At 35.2% G+C, this 20,032-nt stretch overlaps 1 protein-coding gene across 1 annotated transcript in view; it reads right to left on the reverse strand.

The window, feature by feature from the left end:
* Positions 1 to 2,222: 2,222 nt before the first annotated feature.
* Positions 2,223 to 20,032, reverse strand: part of klf12a (Kruppel-like factor 12a) — a 33,024-nt gene continuing 15,214 nt past the window's right edge. Inside the window, exons 3-6 of the mRNA XM_051111485.1 lie at positions 15,182 to 15,731; positions 9,241 to 9,379; positions 4,272 to 4,429; positions 2,223 to 4,183 (exon numbers count right to left, since the gene is read on the reverse strand). Coding sequence (XP_050967442.1) covers positions 3,990 to 4,183; positions 4,272 to 4,429; positions 9,241 to 9,379; positions 15,182 to 15,731 — 1,041 coding nt within the window. The 3' untranslated portion in view covers positions 2,223 to 3,989. The remainder of the gene's footprint in view (positions 4,184 to 4,271; positions 4,430 to 9,240; positions 9,380 to 15,181; positions 15,732 to 20,032) is intronic.

Genomic DNA, 20,032 nt, shown 5'->3' on the forward strand with positions numbered 1-20,032 from the left:
GTGCAGTTTTATCACACAGCACAATGACACAGATATCGCAAGTTTTGAGGAAGCATGGGCAAATGCTCACATTGATGGCGTCTGGCACTTTGAAGAGGTGTTCTCTTTACGGATGAATCCTGGTATTCACTGTACAGGGCAGTTGGCAGACAGCGTGTATGGCGTCGTGTGGGTGAGCGGTTTGCTGATGTCAACATTGTGGATCAAGTGGCCCATGGTGGCGGTGGAGTTGCACGGCCCCATGTTGCAAGGATCTGTACACAATTCCTGGAAGCTGAAAACAACCCAGTTCTTGCATGGCCAGCATACTCACCGGACATGTCACCTATTGAGCATATTTGGAATGCTCTGGATCGGCGTATACGACAGCGTGTTCCAGTTCCTGCCAATATCCAGCAACTTTGCACAGTTGAAGAGGAGTGGACCAACATTCCACAGGCCACAATCAACAACAACTTGATCAACTCTACGCGAAGGAGATGTGGCCTATCATAAATGTAGGGGTGTAGATAAAATAAGTCTCAGCCAATGGAGTGAAATATACATTGTTTTAGAAGTGAAATGAAAATGCAGTACACTTTTTATTATTATTTTTTAAACAAGTTTCATAAGTTACAAAGAAAATATTAAATAATCAAAAAGATATTTTTAAAAACAACAATGGAAGATGTATTTCAATATCAATTTCATAAGCTGAAATTTAGGGGTTAGGTTTTGGGACAGACACAACCCAATTGCAAGTACCCACTAAATGCTTAAATTATGATTTTATATATACAGTCAAACCAAAAATAATTCAGACACCAGATTTTTTTTTTTCTTTCAGATTTTACTATTGATATTTTTTATATTTCACTAGTGGGTGCAGGCCACTTTAGTACATGTATGTCAGTGAGGATAGCAAAATAAAGTAAACTTTGACTACCTAAAAAATTACTACCAGTAAAATTTATAAAAAAATTTGGGACCAAAAAATATTCAGACACTTTGACCTGACCACGTTTTGCTTAAGTGTTTTTTCTTTAATTGCTAATACAACCTTTTTACACCACAGACTAAACAAAATTAAGCATTGCTTGGTAATTGGTAATTGGTAAATATATCAATAAATATATAAAATTTAAAATAAAAATGGTAAATATATATAATTTTTGATTAGTAATATGCATGGCTAAGAACTTTATTTGGGCAAATTTAAAGGTGATTTTCTCAATATTTAGATTTTTTTGCACCCTTAGATTTTCAAATTGTTGTATCTCGGCCAAATACTGTCCTATCCTAACAAACCATGGAAAGCTTATTTATTCAGATGACATAATCAAATGATCCATTTAAAAAAATAATTGGTTTTGTGGTCCAGTGTCACATTTTATTACCATTTTCTAAACTATAGCTATAGAAAACTAGAAATGTTGAAGGTGTATGACTGTATTAAGCTTACTGATATTTTAAATATTATTGTGGGTTTTAATACATAATAAAAGGATCTCCTAAAGAATCTTAGATTTGAATACTCAAATGCTTTTTAAATGTGTTTTTTTGGTTGTGGGACAGCAGTTTGCACCAATTCTGTAGAATAGCCCATATTACTTGAAGAAATAAAATTATTTTGGAATATACAGTTTCATCTATATGTCTATCAATGAAAAACTATGCATTTTGCCATAGAATAGTGTAGTTACAGTATCTACCAAAATTATAAATAAATTAATTAATTAATACAATGCATTCATGTTCTATTTGATCTGTTATAACTGCTCTTTCATATTCTGTTCTGTCCAGTAAGATCACTTTATTTCTAAACTCATAAGCCATTTGCATTTAGGTCTTTGTATGGTCTTTCAAGTCACACAAGTCTTTTCTGTACATACAAATCTGTGCTTTTATTCATGCCTTGTTCTAACATATACTGTATTTATGTATAAATTCACAGTTAAATCCATATAAAACTGAAATGTTTACCATAACATTATTTACAGATACGTCATTGTAGAAGAGAAAAAAAAAAATAATAAAAAGGAATGCCCATTTGACGATCATTTACACTCATGATTTTGAGTCACTGGGTTTCCTGTAAAATACTATAATTTTGGCATCACATATTTATGGACAGAAGGGTGCAAATCTCGGAATACAGAACAAATATATGACATACAGTACAAACAAACAAAAAATATATACCACATGGTAAAGACTATAAAATATACAGACATCTGCTACACTAGTTTTGTGCACAAATGATGCAAAGAAAGTTGAAAACGTTGTAAGAGAGTCCCGGGAGGACTGAACACTACACAATGGTACGGCCGTCTCCTCACATTCAGTTATATATAAAAACAACAACTTCAGATTCCATAATAAAGTGATAACTGGAGCCCATGCAGAACTTGAAGCTAGAATGTGAATGCATTGTGATAATGTCTTGTTTTATGTTTGTTTGTCGTAGTTTCTTTGTTTTGTGTATGTGCGCTTGTCTTTTTATCTGGAAATACATTTGTAGTCTACCTACTCAGTTCTACACAGTGACAGCCATGCCATTACTACCCTGCAAATTGTAAATTTTTTTTTTTTTTTTTCCCCCAAAGTGACTTATTTGCTAAATGCATAACCAAAGCTTGCACTGAACAGATTTAGGCTCCTCTGCGATCCTTTTTAGACAAAATAAGTATTACAAAATGAATTCTAAATATTTTAAAACTATTGTGATATGAAAAATGGTAACTCCATTCCATGAGTAAACCTGAAGCAAACCTGAAGGTTTGGAGAATCAAATGCGTTTAAAGGTGCTGTATACGATTTTTCAACCACTAGATGTCGCATACAAGAAACGCATATCAGAACTAAACACACGTGTGCTTCGGCCACACCCCCGCCCTCCGTTCGGCCACGCCCCTACGTGCAACACATTCTGGTCTCATCGGAGTCCAGCTATTTTTAGCTGTACAAAACAGCCGTTTTGCTGCTTGATATTGCAAATTTGTGAGTCTAATAATATTATTTAATGTATTATCTTATTTAGGATCACAATAGTTTGTAGTGCAAACAGTTTTACTGTTTACTGCATGTTGTTCTTCTCTTTACGTTCCTATAGCGGCTAATAAACCGGAAGTCTCGCCCATAGGCTTACTTCGGCGTTGAATAATATGGCTATAAAGATACCTTTGGCTTTTGACAATGTCAAGTGACAAAGTAAGCATTCCTAAGGAAATGGAAAGAATTCGAAATTTGCTATTTATTGGAAGGAAGACGCACTATGTACTGTTCATTCATCAGCTGAAAACAGCATTGACCAAGAGATTGAGTGCAATTTAAGAATGGATGTCGGTTCATTAAAATGAGAATCTATTAAAATCGAAAACTTTTTATTTTATTTTTTTTTTTACCCAGCCCAAGCAAATTTTGTTGTTTTTAAACACTGCGCTGTACTGTATGTTCATGCGTAAAAGCGAAAATGTGAACAAAAATAAAAGCAATTAAATGTGTTATTCTAATTCAAATATGAAAATTAAAATGACGGGTAATAATAGATTATGATGGAATTTTTACGACCCTGTCCGTTGACAATGTTGAAGTCTAGCGCAAGCTCTGGTCCCGACTACCGAAAAACCGAACAGAAAAGCTTGAATTACACGTACACAGAGAGGTACTAACTCCACTATTGGCTACTACACTGTATCTATAGTATTTATGTATAAAAATCGTAGACAGCATCTTTAACAGCACATGGCTTTTAATAGTACAAACTGAGGCTCCCACATTTAAGAATAAACCTCACATAAAAGTGCTGGGGATAAACCATATGAGGAAATGTGGATTAATGCAGATGAATCTCATAATACATGGACCTCATCTTCCATCTGTCATTCCTGTCAAATCCCCATGTCTTTCACCTCATTATTGTTTTGGGAGGAGTAATACCAGACCTTCTGCATGCGACACTGGCAGATAGAGACCTGCTCTGTCTGCTTATATTGTCCATCAAACATCTGTCACACTATGCATGTTTGGGGGGCATGTCTGCGACGGTGGAGGGCGAGGTGGTCCGAGCGGGAGAAGCTGCGGTCACAGTCGCTGCATTTGAACGGTTTGACACCGGTGTGTTTGCGGTAATGTCGTGTCAGCTCGTCCGAGCGAGCGAACTTCCATGTGCAGTTATCCCACGTACACTTGTATGGCTTTTCACCTGAGAGAGAGAAAAACACATACATTAAATGAATGGATGACAAGAACATAAAGTTTTTCAAAACATGGCCTATTGTAGGCTGACTGACCTGTGTGTGTGCGTCTGTGGGCTTTAAGATGAGAGCTCTTGGTGTAAACCTTATTACAGCCCTCAAACTCACACCTGTGAATGCGTCTCCTCTTTGAGTCAGGTGACTCTGAGGGCCTGGGCCTCCGCAGGCTTTCAATGCTGAACGGCAACAGGGAACTAAAATGACAGCACATGAGATTTTATTATTAGAAGCAGTTAAGGATTTGCGGACAATTTGTTTAGTATGATAATAGTAGTCATACACACACATGTTGGGTTTTCATGCTTTATGGGGACTTTTCATAGTCGTAATGGTTTTTATACGGTACAAACTGTATTTTCTGTCTCCCTACCTCAACGCTACACCTAAACCTTAGGGTAACAGGAAACTTTTTGCATTTTTAGATTTTCAAAAAACTTTCCATTCTGTATGGTTTATAGGCTTGTGTCCACATGTGGACAAAAATGTCCCCACAAGGACAAGGATTTTGGCCATTGCTATCTTTTGTCCCCATAACTACATACAACTATATACATGAACCATACACAAAAAACTACACAAACTGGAAAGGTGTGGGAATAAACTCAAGATAAAAAGGTTTTTTATTTACGTTAAATGGCCACTTGAGGGAGCTATGCTAAAATTAATAGAATATCAGTGAACTTCATCAGACATTGTTCTACAGGTGAAGTAATTTTTTTTTCCCCTAAGTATGTAATCTGCAGTCAGCTATATTTATACCAGTAGTAGTTTGTTTCCTTAATAATTGCACATAACTAGAGTGGATCTTTGTGGGAATATTTCCACAGAGGCACAAGCAATATTAAATGAGGCTGTGTGCGGTAGATCTTTAAACCTTTTTACTTAATACCTATGTAAATGTTTACTACTAGCTGTAAATATTGATGTCTAGGAATAATTACTAACCCAGGATGTGTATATATATTCTTGCAGTTCCGTTTGGTGGCGCTAGTGGTTCAGAAATATAGAAATGTGCAGAATTCTATAAGGTTTTACATTTTTTATTTACACTATTAGTCATTTAAAGAACAAAAATGAGTATTAAATGTTTATTTTATGGTAAATGAAAATTAATAGGGTACATTTACTGTTGTATTTCTGTTAGAGAAATCAGCCTTTTCTTGAATTCAGTTTTTTTTTTTTTTGTAAGCCTACCAGTCAAAAGTGTTAAAATAGTAATTAAAAAAAAAAAAAAAAAAAAAAAAATTAAGTCTCTTCTGCTCACTGAGCCTACATTTATTTGATCCAAAGTATATCAAAAACAGTAAAATTTTGAAATATTTTTACTATTTAAAATAACTGTTTTCTATTTGAATATATTGTAAAATATAATTTATTCCTGTGATTTCAATGCTGAATTTTAGCATCATTACTCCAGTCACATGATCCGTCAGAAATCATTCTAATATTCTGATTTGTTGCTCAAAAAAACAAAAAAAAACAAAAAAAACAAAAAAAAACAAACAAACAAAAAACATTATTATGAATCTTATTCTTATGTTACAGCTGAATAGATTTTTTTTCAGGTTTCTTCGATGAATAGAAAGTTCAGAAGAACAGCATTTATCTGAAATAGAAATCTTATGATACATTATAAATGTCTTTATCATCACTTCAAATTAAATTAAAAGCATCCTTGCTAAATAACAGCATTAATTTCTATACCCGCCATAATGATAATAAAAAATGTTTCTTGAGCAGCAAATCAGCATATTAGAATGATTTCTGAAGGATCGACACTGAAGACTGGAGTAATGATGAAAATTTTGCTTTGATCACAGGAATAAATTACATTTTAAAATATAATAAAAGCAGTTATTTTAAATAGTGAAATATTTTTACTATTTAAAATAACTGCTTTTATTGCAAAAGCAGTAATATTGTGAAATATTTTTACAATATTACTGCTTTTGCTGTATTTTGGATCAAATAAATGCAGGCGTGGTGGGCAGAATAGAATTCTTTAACAATAAAAATCTTACTGTTCAAAAACTTTTGACTGGTAGTGTAGTTTTCACTAGAAATCTGTGAAAATGAGAGGCAAAAGACATTTTCACCCCCTACAGAGCCACTTCCTGTTTCTTTTGGGTTGCAGGAGTGGAGGGTGTGTGTGTGTGTGTGTGTGTGTGTGTGTGGAGGGAGGTCAACAAGGGGCACCTGTATCTTTTGGCACACTCTATCACTTTTGAGGCCCGAAGAGGAAAAGAAAGAAAGAAAACATCCTAGATCTTTACTCCTCCTTTAAACAATATCTACATTCTTTAAAATGCTGTCACTATTTTCCACATTCCATCATGCAGCACGGAATTTTTAGTCCGAGGTCATTTAATTTTATAGTAAGAATTAACGTTAGACTGTTGTCAACAAGAGAGAACCAGGGAGGGAAACAGCAGCTGCCGTCAGACTAAACTCAGCACAGTCATTTATGTTCCGTCTTTTGTTTGTATGTTTCCCACTGGAGAACACCAGAGGGGCTTTCCAGTGGTGGTGGTGACGTGCAGGGCAGCATCACTGTCCGGAGACCACTTTATCAGTTTAATATAATAATAAAGGTAAGAATAAAGTCCATTCATTATTCACCGGCTGATCACGGGTCAGGGGATGCATAAACCTGCACCGACTCGTGCACCTGTGTCCATAACACATTCAACCTAAAGCACACACTCCCTCTGAGACTGAAATCAGTTCCTGAAGCTCAACTGGTTAAACAAGGTCATGCGTTCGATTTCAGGGGAACGAGTGAAAAATGTTTACCCTGAAAATGCTTTAAATCGGATAGGCGTCTGCTAAACATGCAAAAATATATACATGCTCGGAAAAGACGTTACAAAAGCTGCCACTGGGACAGTACCTTTTCGTAAAAGTACTAATATGTACCATTTAGGTACTAATATGCAAAATGTAAGTACTAATACAGTGTTAATATGCACCCTTTATGAGTAAGGGTACTACTTCAGTGACAGCTTATGTACCTTTTTTCTGAAAATGTATAAAGCTAATTATTATAATTTAAAAAAATAATACAATAATTGAGGAAAAATATTATTAGAATTATTTATTCAAATTCAAATTAGTCAAAATGCTGGAAAATGTCCCCAGGGTGGTTTTGTCAGATTTAACATTTTGTCCCTAAACTATAACTGCATAGAAACAGTGTATATACAAACACTACATGACTCACTGGATCAAATCCTTATTGATTTAAGAAGCAACAGGTCAAATAAGCAATAAGACACACTTTCTCTTTCACACTAATTTTCGCTCCTGCAACTTTCTATAAGTCATACTGGCACCTTTGTCTTTTCCAGCCATTTGCCTCTGTCTCTACTTGCTTTTTTATAAGTAAGTTATGTGTTAGTTAACTAGCTGTAACTAGCTTCAAGAACACAAACACTTTAGGTACACTGCTGTTCAAAAGTTTGGGATCAGTAAGATTTTTAGAAGTGTTTAGATAATACTCTTATGCTTATCAGGGCTGCATTTAGTTACAGAAAAAAAGGTTTTCTATTTTAATATATTTTAAAATTATTTTATTCATGTGATGCTAAGCTGAATTGTCATCAGCCATTACTCCAGTCTTCAGTGTCACATGATCCTACAGAAATCATTCTAATAGGTTCATTTATTATTTTATTATTAACGCTGGAAATCATGTTGTGCTGCTGAATATTTTTTTGGTACCTGTGATTTGTTTTTTAGGATTCTTTGATGAATAAAAAGTTAAAAAGCTTATTCAACGCTTATTCAAAATAGAAATCTTTTTCAACAATATAAGTCTTTGCTATCACTTTTTGTCAATTTAACACATCCTTGGTGAAAAAAAGTATTAATTTATTTCGGTTTTCTATTTTAAATAAATGTGGTTCCTTTTAATTTTTATTTATTAAAGAATCCTGAAAAAAGAATCAGGTTTCAACAAAATATTAGGCAGCACAACTGTTTTCAACAATAAATCAGCATATTCGAATGATTTCTGAAGAATCATATGACACTGAAGACTGGAGTAATGATGAAATAAATTACATTTTAGAATATATTCACATAGAAAACAGTTATTTTACATTGAAATAATATTTCACAGCATTATTGTTTTTTTTTGTTCTGGATTTTTGATCAAATAAATGCCGCCTTGATGAGCATAAGAAACTTTCTAAAAAAACAAAACAAAAAAAAACGTTAAAAATCTAGATAATATACAGTGTATGTGCCGTATCTAATTCTTCATTTAAAAAGAGTCACTAACCCTTTTTTTGTAACTTTTTAAATGTCTAAAATAACTGTTACTTTCAAATTTCAGTGTGATGGATTGTGTTATTGTGTTTTTACATTTCTTGTTTATTTTTAATATTTATGTGGGGTTTGCTGACATATATTTCCTGTTTCCTGAGTGGCCATGGCTTTAAAGGAAGCGCAAACTTGTGGGAAAATGCTTATTTTTCTCATTTGTGAAAAAATGTTTGTGCAAATCCTTTTTATTGTATTCACTTATGTTGGATTTAACACGTGTTCTTAATTATCTCATGTACTTATTTATTGGAGAGACGCATTTATTTTAAGAAAATTGTATGTTCCCATTAGTACAAGCGGAAAAGCTGTGTATAGAAGATGGCTGTCACTAGTAGCAAGGTGAACGAGTGAGTCAAACAATTTATTTTTCACTTTATATTAATGATTTAGTATGTAAAGATGTAAACGTTCAGATGTATTGTAATTTTTACCCATGCTAACAATTTTAAAAAAGCTGCCAACATCCCTCCTGAGTTCATATTCTCCTTGTGACCTCTTGGGTCCTTATCAAAACCTAAAATCCTATTTCTATACTTTTACTTAGACTTACCGGTAACACTTTACAATAATGTTCATTAGTTAACTACATTAGTTAATAGGAACTATGAATGTCATATATCATAGTGATAGATAGGACTGGATTATAAATAGTGCAGATTAATGATGAAGGTATCTTTACTCTTGCACAGCACGGGCGATAGTCAGGGCAGTGGATCCTGTTTCATTCACACTCTCCAAGGTCACGTTGGGCAGGTCATCATCCTCGCTGTCACTCAAAGATCGCCGAGGCGACAGTCCATCTGCGATTCGGTGTGTGACTGGATAAAAACAGAAGGTTGGTGCAGTTGAATTTTCAATACACACATATGATTAAATAATGCCTTAATTCTTTAAAGTTAACCTACAATCATAAATTCATTAATTCATTCATCAATAAATAAACACATAAATAAAAGTGTTGATTACTTGATTCACCATTTACCATTGTTTGATTACTTGGTTTGCCATAATTGGACCCACTTTATATTAAGTGTCTTTAACTACTATGTACTTATATTTAAATTGATTAATGCATACATTGAACATTTGTGTGCATGTTTTTACATTTTTCTAATATTTAAAAAACTAAAAAAACTATTAAGATTCTAATCTAATGACACTTTGATTAATGTTCTAATAAAGGCTTTGGGGGACAACAGAGTTTCCTTAAAGGAATAGTTTACCCATTCATTTACTCACCCACATGTCCTTCCAAACCCATATAGCGTTTTTTTTAATCCATGAAACACCAGTAAATGTTTTAAAAGAATTTTGATTTTCTTTTCCATACAACAACAATTCACAGAAACCAATGAAAGCCTCACTATATCAAGTTATGTGTAGTCATTCAAAGCCTTTGTGAGACAAACAGGTCAGAATTGAAGTTTACATTTTAACCGACATCAGTGTTGTTATTGTAAACTAAAACCATTAAATAATTTTCATTAAAGGAGAAGTCCACTTCCAGAACAACAATTTACAAATAATTTACTCACCCCCTTGTCATCCAAGATGTTCATGTCTTTCTGTCTTCAGTCGTAAAGAAATTATGGTTTTTGAGGAAAACATTTCAGGATTTTTCTCCATATAATGAACTTTATTGGTGTCTCGATTTTGAACTTCCAAAATGTAGTTTAAATGCAGCTTCAAAAGGGCTGTAAACGATCCCAGCCGAGGAAGAAAGATCTTATCTAGCGAAACATTCATTTTTTTAAATTTTTTTTTTGAAAAATAAAATTTTTTATACTTTTTAAGCACAAAAGCTTGTGTAGCACAGGCTCTGGGATTCACATCCACGATGCTACGAATTAGTAATGGATCGTTCTTGTATGATTCTTTCATTTTGAATGAATCTTTAATGTGATCTCGGGAAGTGATTCATTCAGTTTCGCATGCGCAACGTCCTATTAGGTTTTGTACTGGAATTAGTTCACCTGTTTCAAGTCTTCGGGTTTTTCGAGTCATTCGTTCATCTTATGGGGCTGTCACGTGATGAATGAATGACTCAAACCCGAAAACTTGTCAGATAAGAGGTGAGGTGAGCTAATCATAGACTAAAGACCCATATAAACAATGAATTAATCTTATTTTGTTTCTCATAGCATTATAGTTTTGTCTTGTTTTAAGTGTGATCAACGTTTGTGTAAGCAGTAGATGTGTTAGGGAAGTAACACATAACATTTTAATTATATTTTGCTAAAATGAACAAAGTGACTCGGAAAAAGATTCGTTCATTTTGCTGAACGAGACTCAAAGGTCCGAGTCGGTAAAATGATCCGAACTTCCCATCACTACTACGAATCACGTGTAAGATCATTGTCTGTGTACTGAGTATGGCAAAAATCTCCATCTTATTTCCTCCTACAACTTGAGAGGAGGACACTGTTGTACCTTTTTGTTTGTAAACAGCATTTACAAACTTACTTGCACTTTCTTAGTCTTTGAGCGTTCCGCGTGACCTTTCGGGGTGATTCAATAGTATGTAGCGTCGTGAACGTGCATCCCAGAGCCTGTGCTACACAAGATTTAGTGCTTAAAAAGTATGCAAAAAAAAAGTTCCTCGGCTGGGATCATTTAGAGCCCTCTGAAGCTGCATCTAAACTACATTTTGGAAGTTCAAAATCAAGGCACAAATGACGTCCATTATATGGAGAAAAATCCTGAAATGTTTCCCTCAAAAACCATAATTTCATCACGACTGAAGACAGAAAGACATGAACATCTTGGATGACAAAGGGGTGAGTAAATTATTTGTGAATTGTTGTTCTTGAAGTGGAGTTCTCCTTTAATTGCAATAAAATAGAAATATTAGATGAAAAACTTCAACACAAATGTGTTGAAAGGGTCGAAATAATAGATTTTTTTTTATGCCAAAAATCATTAGGATATTAAGTAAAGATCATGTTCAATAAAGATATTTTGTAAATTTCCTACCATAAATATATCAAAACCTAATTTTTTATTAGTAATATGCATTGCTAAGAACTTCATTTGGACAATTTTAAAGGATTTTTTGCACCCTCAGATTCCAGATTTTCAAATAGTTGTATCTCAAACAAATATCGTCCTATCATAATACACCATACATCAATAAAAAGCTTTCAGTTGATGTATAAATTTCAAAACTGACGCTTATGCTGGTCCAGGGTCACAAATTAGAAATCTTAACCTTCAACTAACTGAAATGAAATATGTTTAAATACTAAAATTACTAAAAGTAAACCTGAAAGCTAAACAGGTAACACTTTACAATAAAGTGTCATTTGTTAACATTAGTAAATGTATGAACTAACATGAACGAACAATAAACGATACATTTATTATTTATTAATCTTTGTTATTGTTAGTTAATAACAATACAGTTGTTCATTGTTTGTTCATGTTAGTTCACAGTGCATTAACTAATGTTAATTAGTTAACAAATACATCTTGTGATTTTAATAATGCATTAATAAATGCTGAAATTAACATTAACTAAGATTAATAAATGCTGTAGAAGTATTGTTCTTTCTAGTTCATGTTAACTAATGAACCTTATTGTAAAGTGTTACCATATTACCAAAAACAAAAACAAATAAAGTGAAAAAAAAAACAACTAAATATTAAAGCTAAATAAATAGCAATAAATACTATAATATCTAACCTTCGCAACTTTTGATGTTCGGTTATTAGAATCTCAAGAACGAATGACATTTTATGTTCCTGACGTCTGCACTTTCCCATTTGAAATGAGGTTAACATAAGTAAATAATGACAAAAGTGAAATTTCGGTGTGAACTCATTTATTCCTACCTCGACTGAATGACAGAATACAGTTCACTCTTTCTTGCAATAAGAGAGCTGGGCATGTTTGTATTGGTTTGTTTTGTTTTGTTTGGTTGTAATAGCAATTTCAAAGGTCTCCGTTGTATTCGTGTCATTCCATGTCCTGTCTTGTTGCCATGGATACTTCATGAGAGACTGCAGAGCATAAGGGCACGGACCCTCAAGATAGGGGGCTGGTCTCTGTGTGTGAATCTTGAATGTTTTCTAATGAACTGAAATTGGATCATCAAAGTGTGAACTGCACAGGCCTAATTATGTGTCAACCTGCTTGTTTGCACACACTCTGTGCGTCTGATGTAGATAAACGCCCTTCTCTGATTGGTCAGTCTATAGCAGAAATAGCTGTGAGACACTAATACAGGACATATGACAGACTTATATGACATTGGACATCCCCAGCCTCTATCTACACCTCCCCCCGGAGGAAAAACAGGATGAAAAAAGAGAAAAAAATAAATGGGAAGGCTTCCTAGCCACAGAGCCCATTAAAAACAGCTTTGTTGCCCATAGGCAAGCTTTCCTAGATAGAAAAAAGGGTTTGAGTATCTTTAAACATGCCTCTTATTACGGTTACTATTGTGTTTCCGCCATACGCTTTGTCACTAATAAACCCAGGTGCCCTCGTTTGGCTGAGCCGAGTTTTAGCCGTAGAATCTACTTCCTGCATTGATGTAGTGGCTGCCTGTTTTGAGGAATATAAAGAGATGAGCACAATAGAGCTGCGCTCATAAGAGCCGAGCCTGTCTAACACACAGCCGGGCTCTGGGTTCTGTCACTGACCCTGCCAAGAACACGGAAACTCGAAGAGAGTCTTTGAAACACAGTGCTTTGCACCTACAGACAAAAAGGGAGGAAAGAGGAGACAGGAAGAGAGTGAAAGACTTTACATGAGGATGGGTTTTGCAACAATAGTGGCCTTGATATTGTCAACTGACCTTATGGCAAGGATTATTTAACCACGCCCAGCGCTTTTTAGGGTTAGGGTTAGACAAATTAAGTTGCAAGTCAGCTTGCTTGCTGATGTACCTGATGGTTTTGAAATAATTTACTTTTAAATTTATCATTACACAAAAAAAAAGCAGAAAGCATTAGCTTATGTTTTAGGTTGTTATGTTGAAACACTAAATATACAAGAAGAAGATGAGAAAATTACAGTTGACATCATAAATATTGACATTAAAGAAAAGGGTACATGTCTTGTGTTTGTACTTAATGGAAAAACTAATCTGGGGAAGTATAAAATGAATGTAAGTCAATGTCATAAAGAACAACAAGCAGTATTTAAATCAGCTATTCCTCTTTCTAAAACATTCACAATACTGTATTCTACTTTTCCTTTTGTTTGTGCAAATTTAGAGATGTTTTTTTGCTCTAAGCTGATCATTCATAATTTGCACATTTATTTGTTCAATTATTCCACTGTCTGATCGAGTCTGATCCCACTCAGTGTTATTTTAGTATAATTGAGCTTCTGTTGTAGTTTTTATTAATGTTTTGAACTTCTTATTTTTAGATTTTCCATTTTATTCAGTTTTAGTAAATTTAAAAAAATTGTCATTTTTATTCTTTTAATATCTATATAGTTTTTGGGGTTTTTTTTTTATTTAAGTTTTAGTTTTAGTCATTTAGTGCATCAAGTTATCATCTATTCATCCATCTATCCATCTATCCATCTATCATCTATCATCTATCCATCCATCCATCCATCCATCCATCTTTTATCCATCTATTCATCTATCCATCCATCCATCCATCCATCATCTATACATCCATCCATCATCTGTATATCCATCCATCCAGCCAACCATCCATCATCTATCCATTTATCATCTATCCATCCATCATCAATCTATCCATCCATCCATCCATCCATCCATCATCTATATATCCAATCATCCATCCATTCATCCATCCATCTATCATCTATCTATCCATCCATCATCTGTATATCCATCCATCCAGCCAACCATCCATCATCTATCATCTATCATCCATCCATCCATTCATCCATCCATCCATTTATCCATCCATCATCTATATATCCATTCATCCATCCATTCATCCATTCATCATCTATCTATCATCCATCCATTCATTCGTCCATACATCTTCTATTCATCCATCCATCATCTCTATCCATCCATCCATTCATCCATCCATCCATTCATAAATCTTCTATCCATCGATCTATCTATTCGCCCATCCATCATTTATCTATCCATCCATCCATCCATCTATATATCATCCATTCATCCATCCATCTTCTATCCATCTATCATCTATCTATCCACCCATTCATCATTTATCTATACATCATCTATCTATCCATCCATCCACCCATCCATCTTCTATCCATCCATCTATCTATCCATCCATCCATCTATCATCTATCTATCTATCCATCTATCCATCTATCCATCCATCCATCCATCCATCCATCCATCCATCCAGCATCTATCCATCCATCCATCCATCCATGGAATGGAATAAAATGAGTGAAACTCCTTTCAGTAGCCTCCCTGTATACTTAAAATCGAAATTACATTTACCATAACAACACTTTTTCACCATAATATTGAGAATTTGCCAAAAAAGGTTTGTATGTTACACAAGTTCAGTAAGTTTGATTGATAAAATTGCAGACAACAACAAGGCTCATCAGTGCAGCAATTTCATTGCCTATTTGGGCTGTCAGTCACTTATCTGTTATAAGGTCACTAAGACAATCAAGCTGAGCGCACAAGCTTCTGTCTCACCTTTCCTGTGCATCCTGTTTTCCTCCAGCAGCGGCATCATGAGCCTGCTGTTTCCCAGCGATCCTACTCCAGGGTAGACCAGCGGCATAGGCTGCATCACCACAGGCACCCGGCGTGGGTGGAGGTGGACCGGGCTGGAGCACGGAGGCATCAGCTGGGGTATGTGCAAAAACGACTGCCCCCTGAGACTCCTGGATGGAGGAGAGGCCACCACTGGAGACATCTTCAAACGCGGAACAGGGGTTATGACTGAAGTGGAGGAGGATGAAGGCATAGATAATGATGACGGTGATGAAGATGACACAGACTTGCTGGAAGGGGGGGACTGTGGACAAAATCGTATTGACGATGAGGACGACGAGGGAGACGAAGATAAAGATGATGATGCTGAAAGTGACGGGGAGGTTCTGGCTCTGTTGGTGGACAGGTCCACTGGCTCTGTTTGTGTCTGGAAGGGGTCGGACAGGAATCGTCTATCATCCGATGGTGTCCGAAGTCTACGGTTCAACACCAGCACACCCATCTCTGTGTAGTCATGGATCACAGGAGACTGAGAGGAAAGAGACAAAATGACATCAGTTGAAAGTATTAACTACTTTTACAGTAAAATAAGAACATTCTAGGATTTTAGTCTAAAGAGTCCTCACCTGAAAAGGAACTTATGTGGAATATTTATGGCCTTAAATGGTTAGTTTACCCAAAAAATTAAATTCTGTTATTTATTACTCACCTTCATCTCATTCTAAACCTGTAAGACCTTTGTTCATCTTTGGAACACAAACTAAGATATTTTAGATGAAATCCGAAAGCTTTCTGACCCTGCATAGACAGCAATGTAATTACCACGTTCAAGAGCCAGAATGGTAGTAAGGACATCGATAAATTAGTCCATGTGACTTCAGTGGTTCAACCATAATTTTATGACATTGTGGTACTCTTGTGAACGCAGATAAGAGAAGAAATTTAATAAATAAAGTTCACAAACAAAAATATTCTCATAGCTTCATAAAATTAAGATTGAACTGATGTCACATGGACTATTTTAACAATATCCTTACTACCTTTCTTGGCTTTGAACATGTCAGCTGCGTTGCTGTCTATACAGGGCCAGAAAGCTCCCGATTTCTTTTTCTTTTCTTTTTTTTTTTTTAATAATTTGTGTTGCGAAAATAAACAAAGGTCTTACGAGTTTGGAATGACATGAGGCTAAATAATTAATGACAGAATTTTTGGGGTGAATTGTCTCTTTAATGGTATAGTTCATCCAAAAATGAACACAAAAGTTTTTTTTTTTTTTTTTTATTGCTGGTAGCCATTGACTTCCATAGTATTTATTTATTTACTATGGAAGTCAATGGCTACCAGCAACTGTGTAGTTACCAGCATTCTTCCAAATATCTTCTTTTATGTTCAACAGAAGAAAAATTCAAACAGGTCTGGAAACAGCATGATGGTGAATGAGAATTTTCATTTTTGGGTAAACTAATCCTTTAAGTGGGAGAGAATAGACTGCTTTGTTATATCTATGAATTTATCCAAACTGATATTTTAGACATTTTATCTACCTTATTTTTGAAACAATGAAACTATTTTCTATAAATGTAAGACATCAGATTTAATATCAGCAATAGATATAAGAATAACAATGTGCAGTAAATTATAAAATTATTTGTGGTACAAACCAGAGTTTATGATAAAAAAAGTTGTTTTTGTACAGTTAAAATAAGGAAGCCTTGCACATTCAAGTGACAAGAAGCTGCCCTGGCTCTTACATTAAAAAGAAATCTTTTTATTTTAATTTGATTAAATTGTCTGAAATTTTAATAAATTCTTTTTGAGCTTTGACCTTTTTTTTAACAAGGCAAGGTTAATTCAAGATGTAAAGAAATCTTATATGTGACCCTTGACCACAAAACCAGTCATAAGGGTCAATTTTTAGAAATTGAGATTTATACATCATCTAAAAGCTAAACAAATAAGCTTTCCATTGACGCATGGTTTGTTAGGATAGGACAGTAATTGCCAAAGATACAACTATTTGAAATCTGGAATCTGAGAGTGCGCAAAAAAACAACAACAAAAAACGCACCTTTAAAGTTGTCCAAATCGAGTTCTTATCAATGCATATGATTAATCAAAAAGTTTCTATATATTTATGGTAGAAAATTTACAAAATAGCTTCATGCTACATGACCTTTCATAAATATCCTAATGATTTTTGTCATAAAAGAAAAATAGATCATTTTGACCCATACAATATATTGTTGGCTATTGCTACTTACTTGCCTTACTTATGACTGGTTTTGTGGTCCAGGGTCACATATGTCATTGAGCCAGATGTATATCATTAATGGCGACATTTTATTTTGTGATCACACTGGAATAAAGAGTGTTTGAGTGAGAAAGAAGCAAGTGTGTGTCCGAACATTGCCACCCTACAGTACATCAGCATATTAGAATGATTTTTAAACAATCATGTGACACTGAAGACTGGAGTAATGGCTGCTGAAAATTTATTCATCTTAATAACTGTAGTGATATTTCACAATATTACAGAAACATTAAAAACAATGTCAACCCAAAATATGTATAACCAGGTCCATCACTGAATAGAGGATTATAGTTAATATATACTTTTAACGACTCGTAAGGGGAGATTCTGAGTGAAATAACCTAAGATTGCTTACTGCAGGGGAATTAAAAAAAAAAAAAAAAAAAAAAATGAAGCGAAAGCCAGAGGGCTGAAGGACTGCAACACCTAAAACACTGAAAGTGCTTGTTTGTGATATAGGAGGAAAACACACCACAAAAGGTGCAGAGAAGAAGTGAAGAAAAAGCAGTCTTTCAGACTTTTACTGACTCAGCAGTTATCCTAAATTAACATCAGTAAATCGATAAAACATTCCAGTCAAAGATGTCAGAAGCACTCACTCAGACTCAATGAAACCATGGACAAAAAGTGGTCTGCTGGCAGCATTATTTCTAGCCCAAAAATTTCCCTTCTGTTTTTTACTGTGGTTGACTTGGAGGCTGTTCAGCCGAAATGGAACATGTTTTGAAACTTCATCTCTACCCCGTTTTTCTCTCTCCCGACTCATGCTTCACCTTTCCCACCTTCCTATCCCTCCCCTCCTGCACGGCCCACGTCCAACCCCTCGTACGGGGGGCTACCAGTCATTATGGCTAATTTTCCGAATCCGAAGAGCTTCTGGTGAGGATGGCTTTAATGGGGGGAGCAATGCATTTCCAAGAAAAGGGTCTTGGCGTTGCGCCCACTCAAACAAGAAGCACGTTTCAGCCACTGCGCTGCCTGTTGATTTAACACACTTCAAAGCTGAGCTGCGTGGCCCACGCACATCCTGCACTCGACCCCGATCAACGACACGACAACGGCAACCGTTAAAATGGTTAAAAAAGGGTGCAAAATATTATGTGTGTGGGTTTTGCTGTGCATGAAAATGGAGAGTGAGCTTTAAGACTCGCAAAGCACGTGTATATGTTTATTTGGCCAAGCCTGAAATTCTGGCATGTATCCTGAAGACTCCAAGCAAGGACACCTTAAACTAAACCTCCAGTCAGTGCAAAGTACACTAAAGATAGCACAGTAAAGCACAGTAAAGAAAACCTCTTGATATTTCACTTAAAATAATAAACACCAATATATTATCATAGCAATGCTGCATTCTCATTGTCATGTTAACTTAACTACTTTACTAACTATTAATAAACAGTAATTAGGAGGATTTTTTGAGGCAAAAGTTGTAGTTAAAGGAGAAGTTCAGTTTCAGAATGAAAATATCCTGATAATTTACTCACCCCCTTGTCATCCAAGATGTTCATGTCTTTCTTTCTTCAGCTGCAAAGAATTAAGGTTTTTAAAGAAAACATTCCAACATTTTTTTTTTTTTTTTTACGTATAGTGGACTTCAATGGGGATCAATGGGTTGAAGGTCCAAATTGCAGTTTCAAGGAAGGAATAAGACTTATCTAGTGAAACAATGGGTCATTTTCTGAAAAAATGAAACTGATATATTTTTAACCACAACTGCTTATCTTGCACTATCTCTGTGATGCACATTTACGTTGGAAAATTCACACGTGGTTAGTTCTTCATCTGTGTACTTTGGTTCAAAAAGGTAGGGTAGGATGGAAAACTCCATCTCATTTTCTGCTTCAACTTCAAATCATTCAACCGTCACAAATCCGGTCCATGGCTTTCCGTCCGTTTGCCACCAGACGTCGCACTGTCATTATATGGACACTCGCACTACACAAATTGTTGCATGTCACCCCGGACTACATTTCCCATCATCCATTGTGCTGACTACACACACAGCTGTAGCCAATCACGCACACTATTTAACACCCACCCAGATCCTTTTAGATGGCTGAATTATTATCTGTCTGTGGATTATTTACTTGTTGATCAACCTTCGCCTGTTTATCGGAAAACTCTTCTGTTTTGCTCTCTGAATACCTGTATGCCATGTTTTGATCACGTCTGTAAATAAAGAAGCTCTGCATATGGATCTGCATGCCTCTCCATCTGTTCAATCTGTAATAGAATACTCGGCCATCTGAGAAGGATCTGGCTGGGTGTTAAATAGTGTGCGTGATTGGCTACAGCTGTGTGTGTAATCAGCGCAATGGATGATGGGAAATGTAGTCCGGGGTGACATGCAACATTTTGTGTAGTGTGAGTGTTCATATAATGACAGTGCGACATCTGGTGGCGAACGGACGGAAAGCCAGGGACCGGATTCGTGACATCAGAATTGTTGCTTTAACTTGTTTGCAAAAGGCGTTTAACTTTCTTGTTCGATTTGTAAACACTGTAACCCTATGTCACAA

Source organism: Labeo rohita, chromosome 1, assembly GCF_022985175.1.
Source record: "Labeo rohita strain BAU-BD-2019 chromosome 1, IGBB_LRoh.1.0, whole genome shotgun sequence".
Lineage (NCBI taxonomy): Eukaryota > Metazoa > Chordata > Actinopteri > Cypriniformes > Cyprinidae > Labeo > Labeo rohita.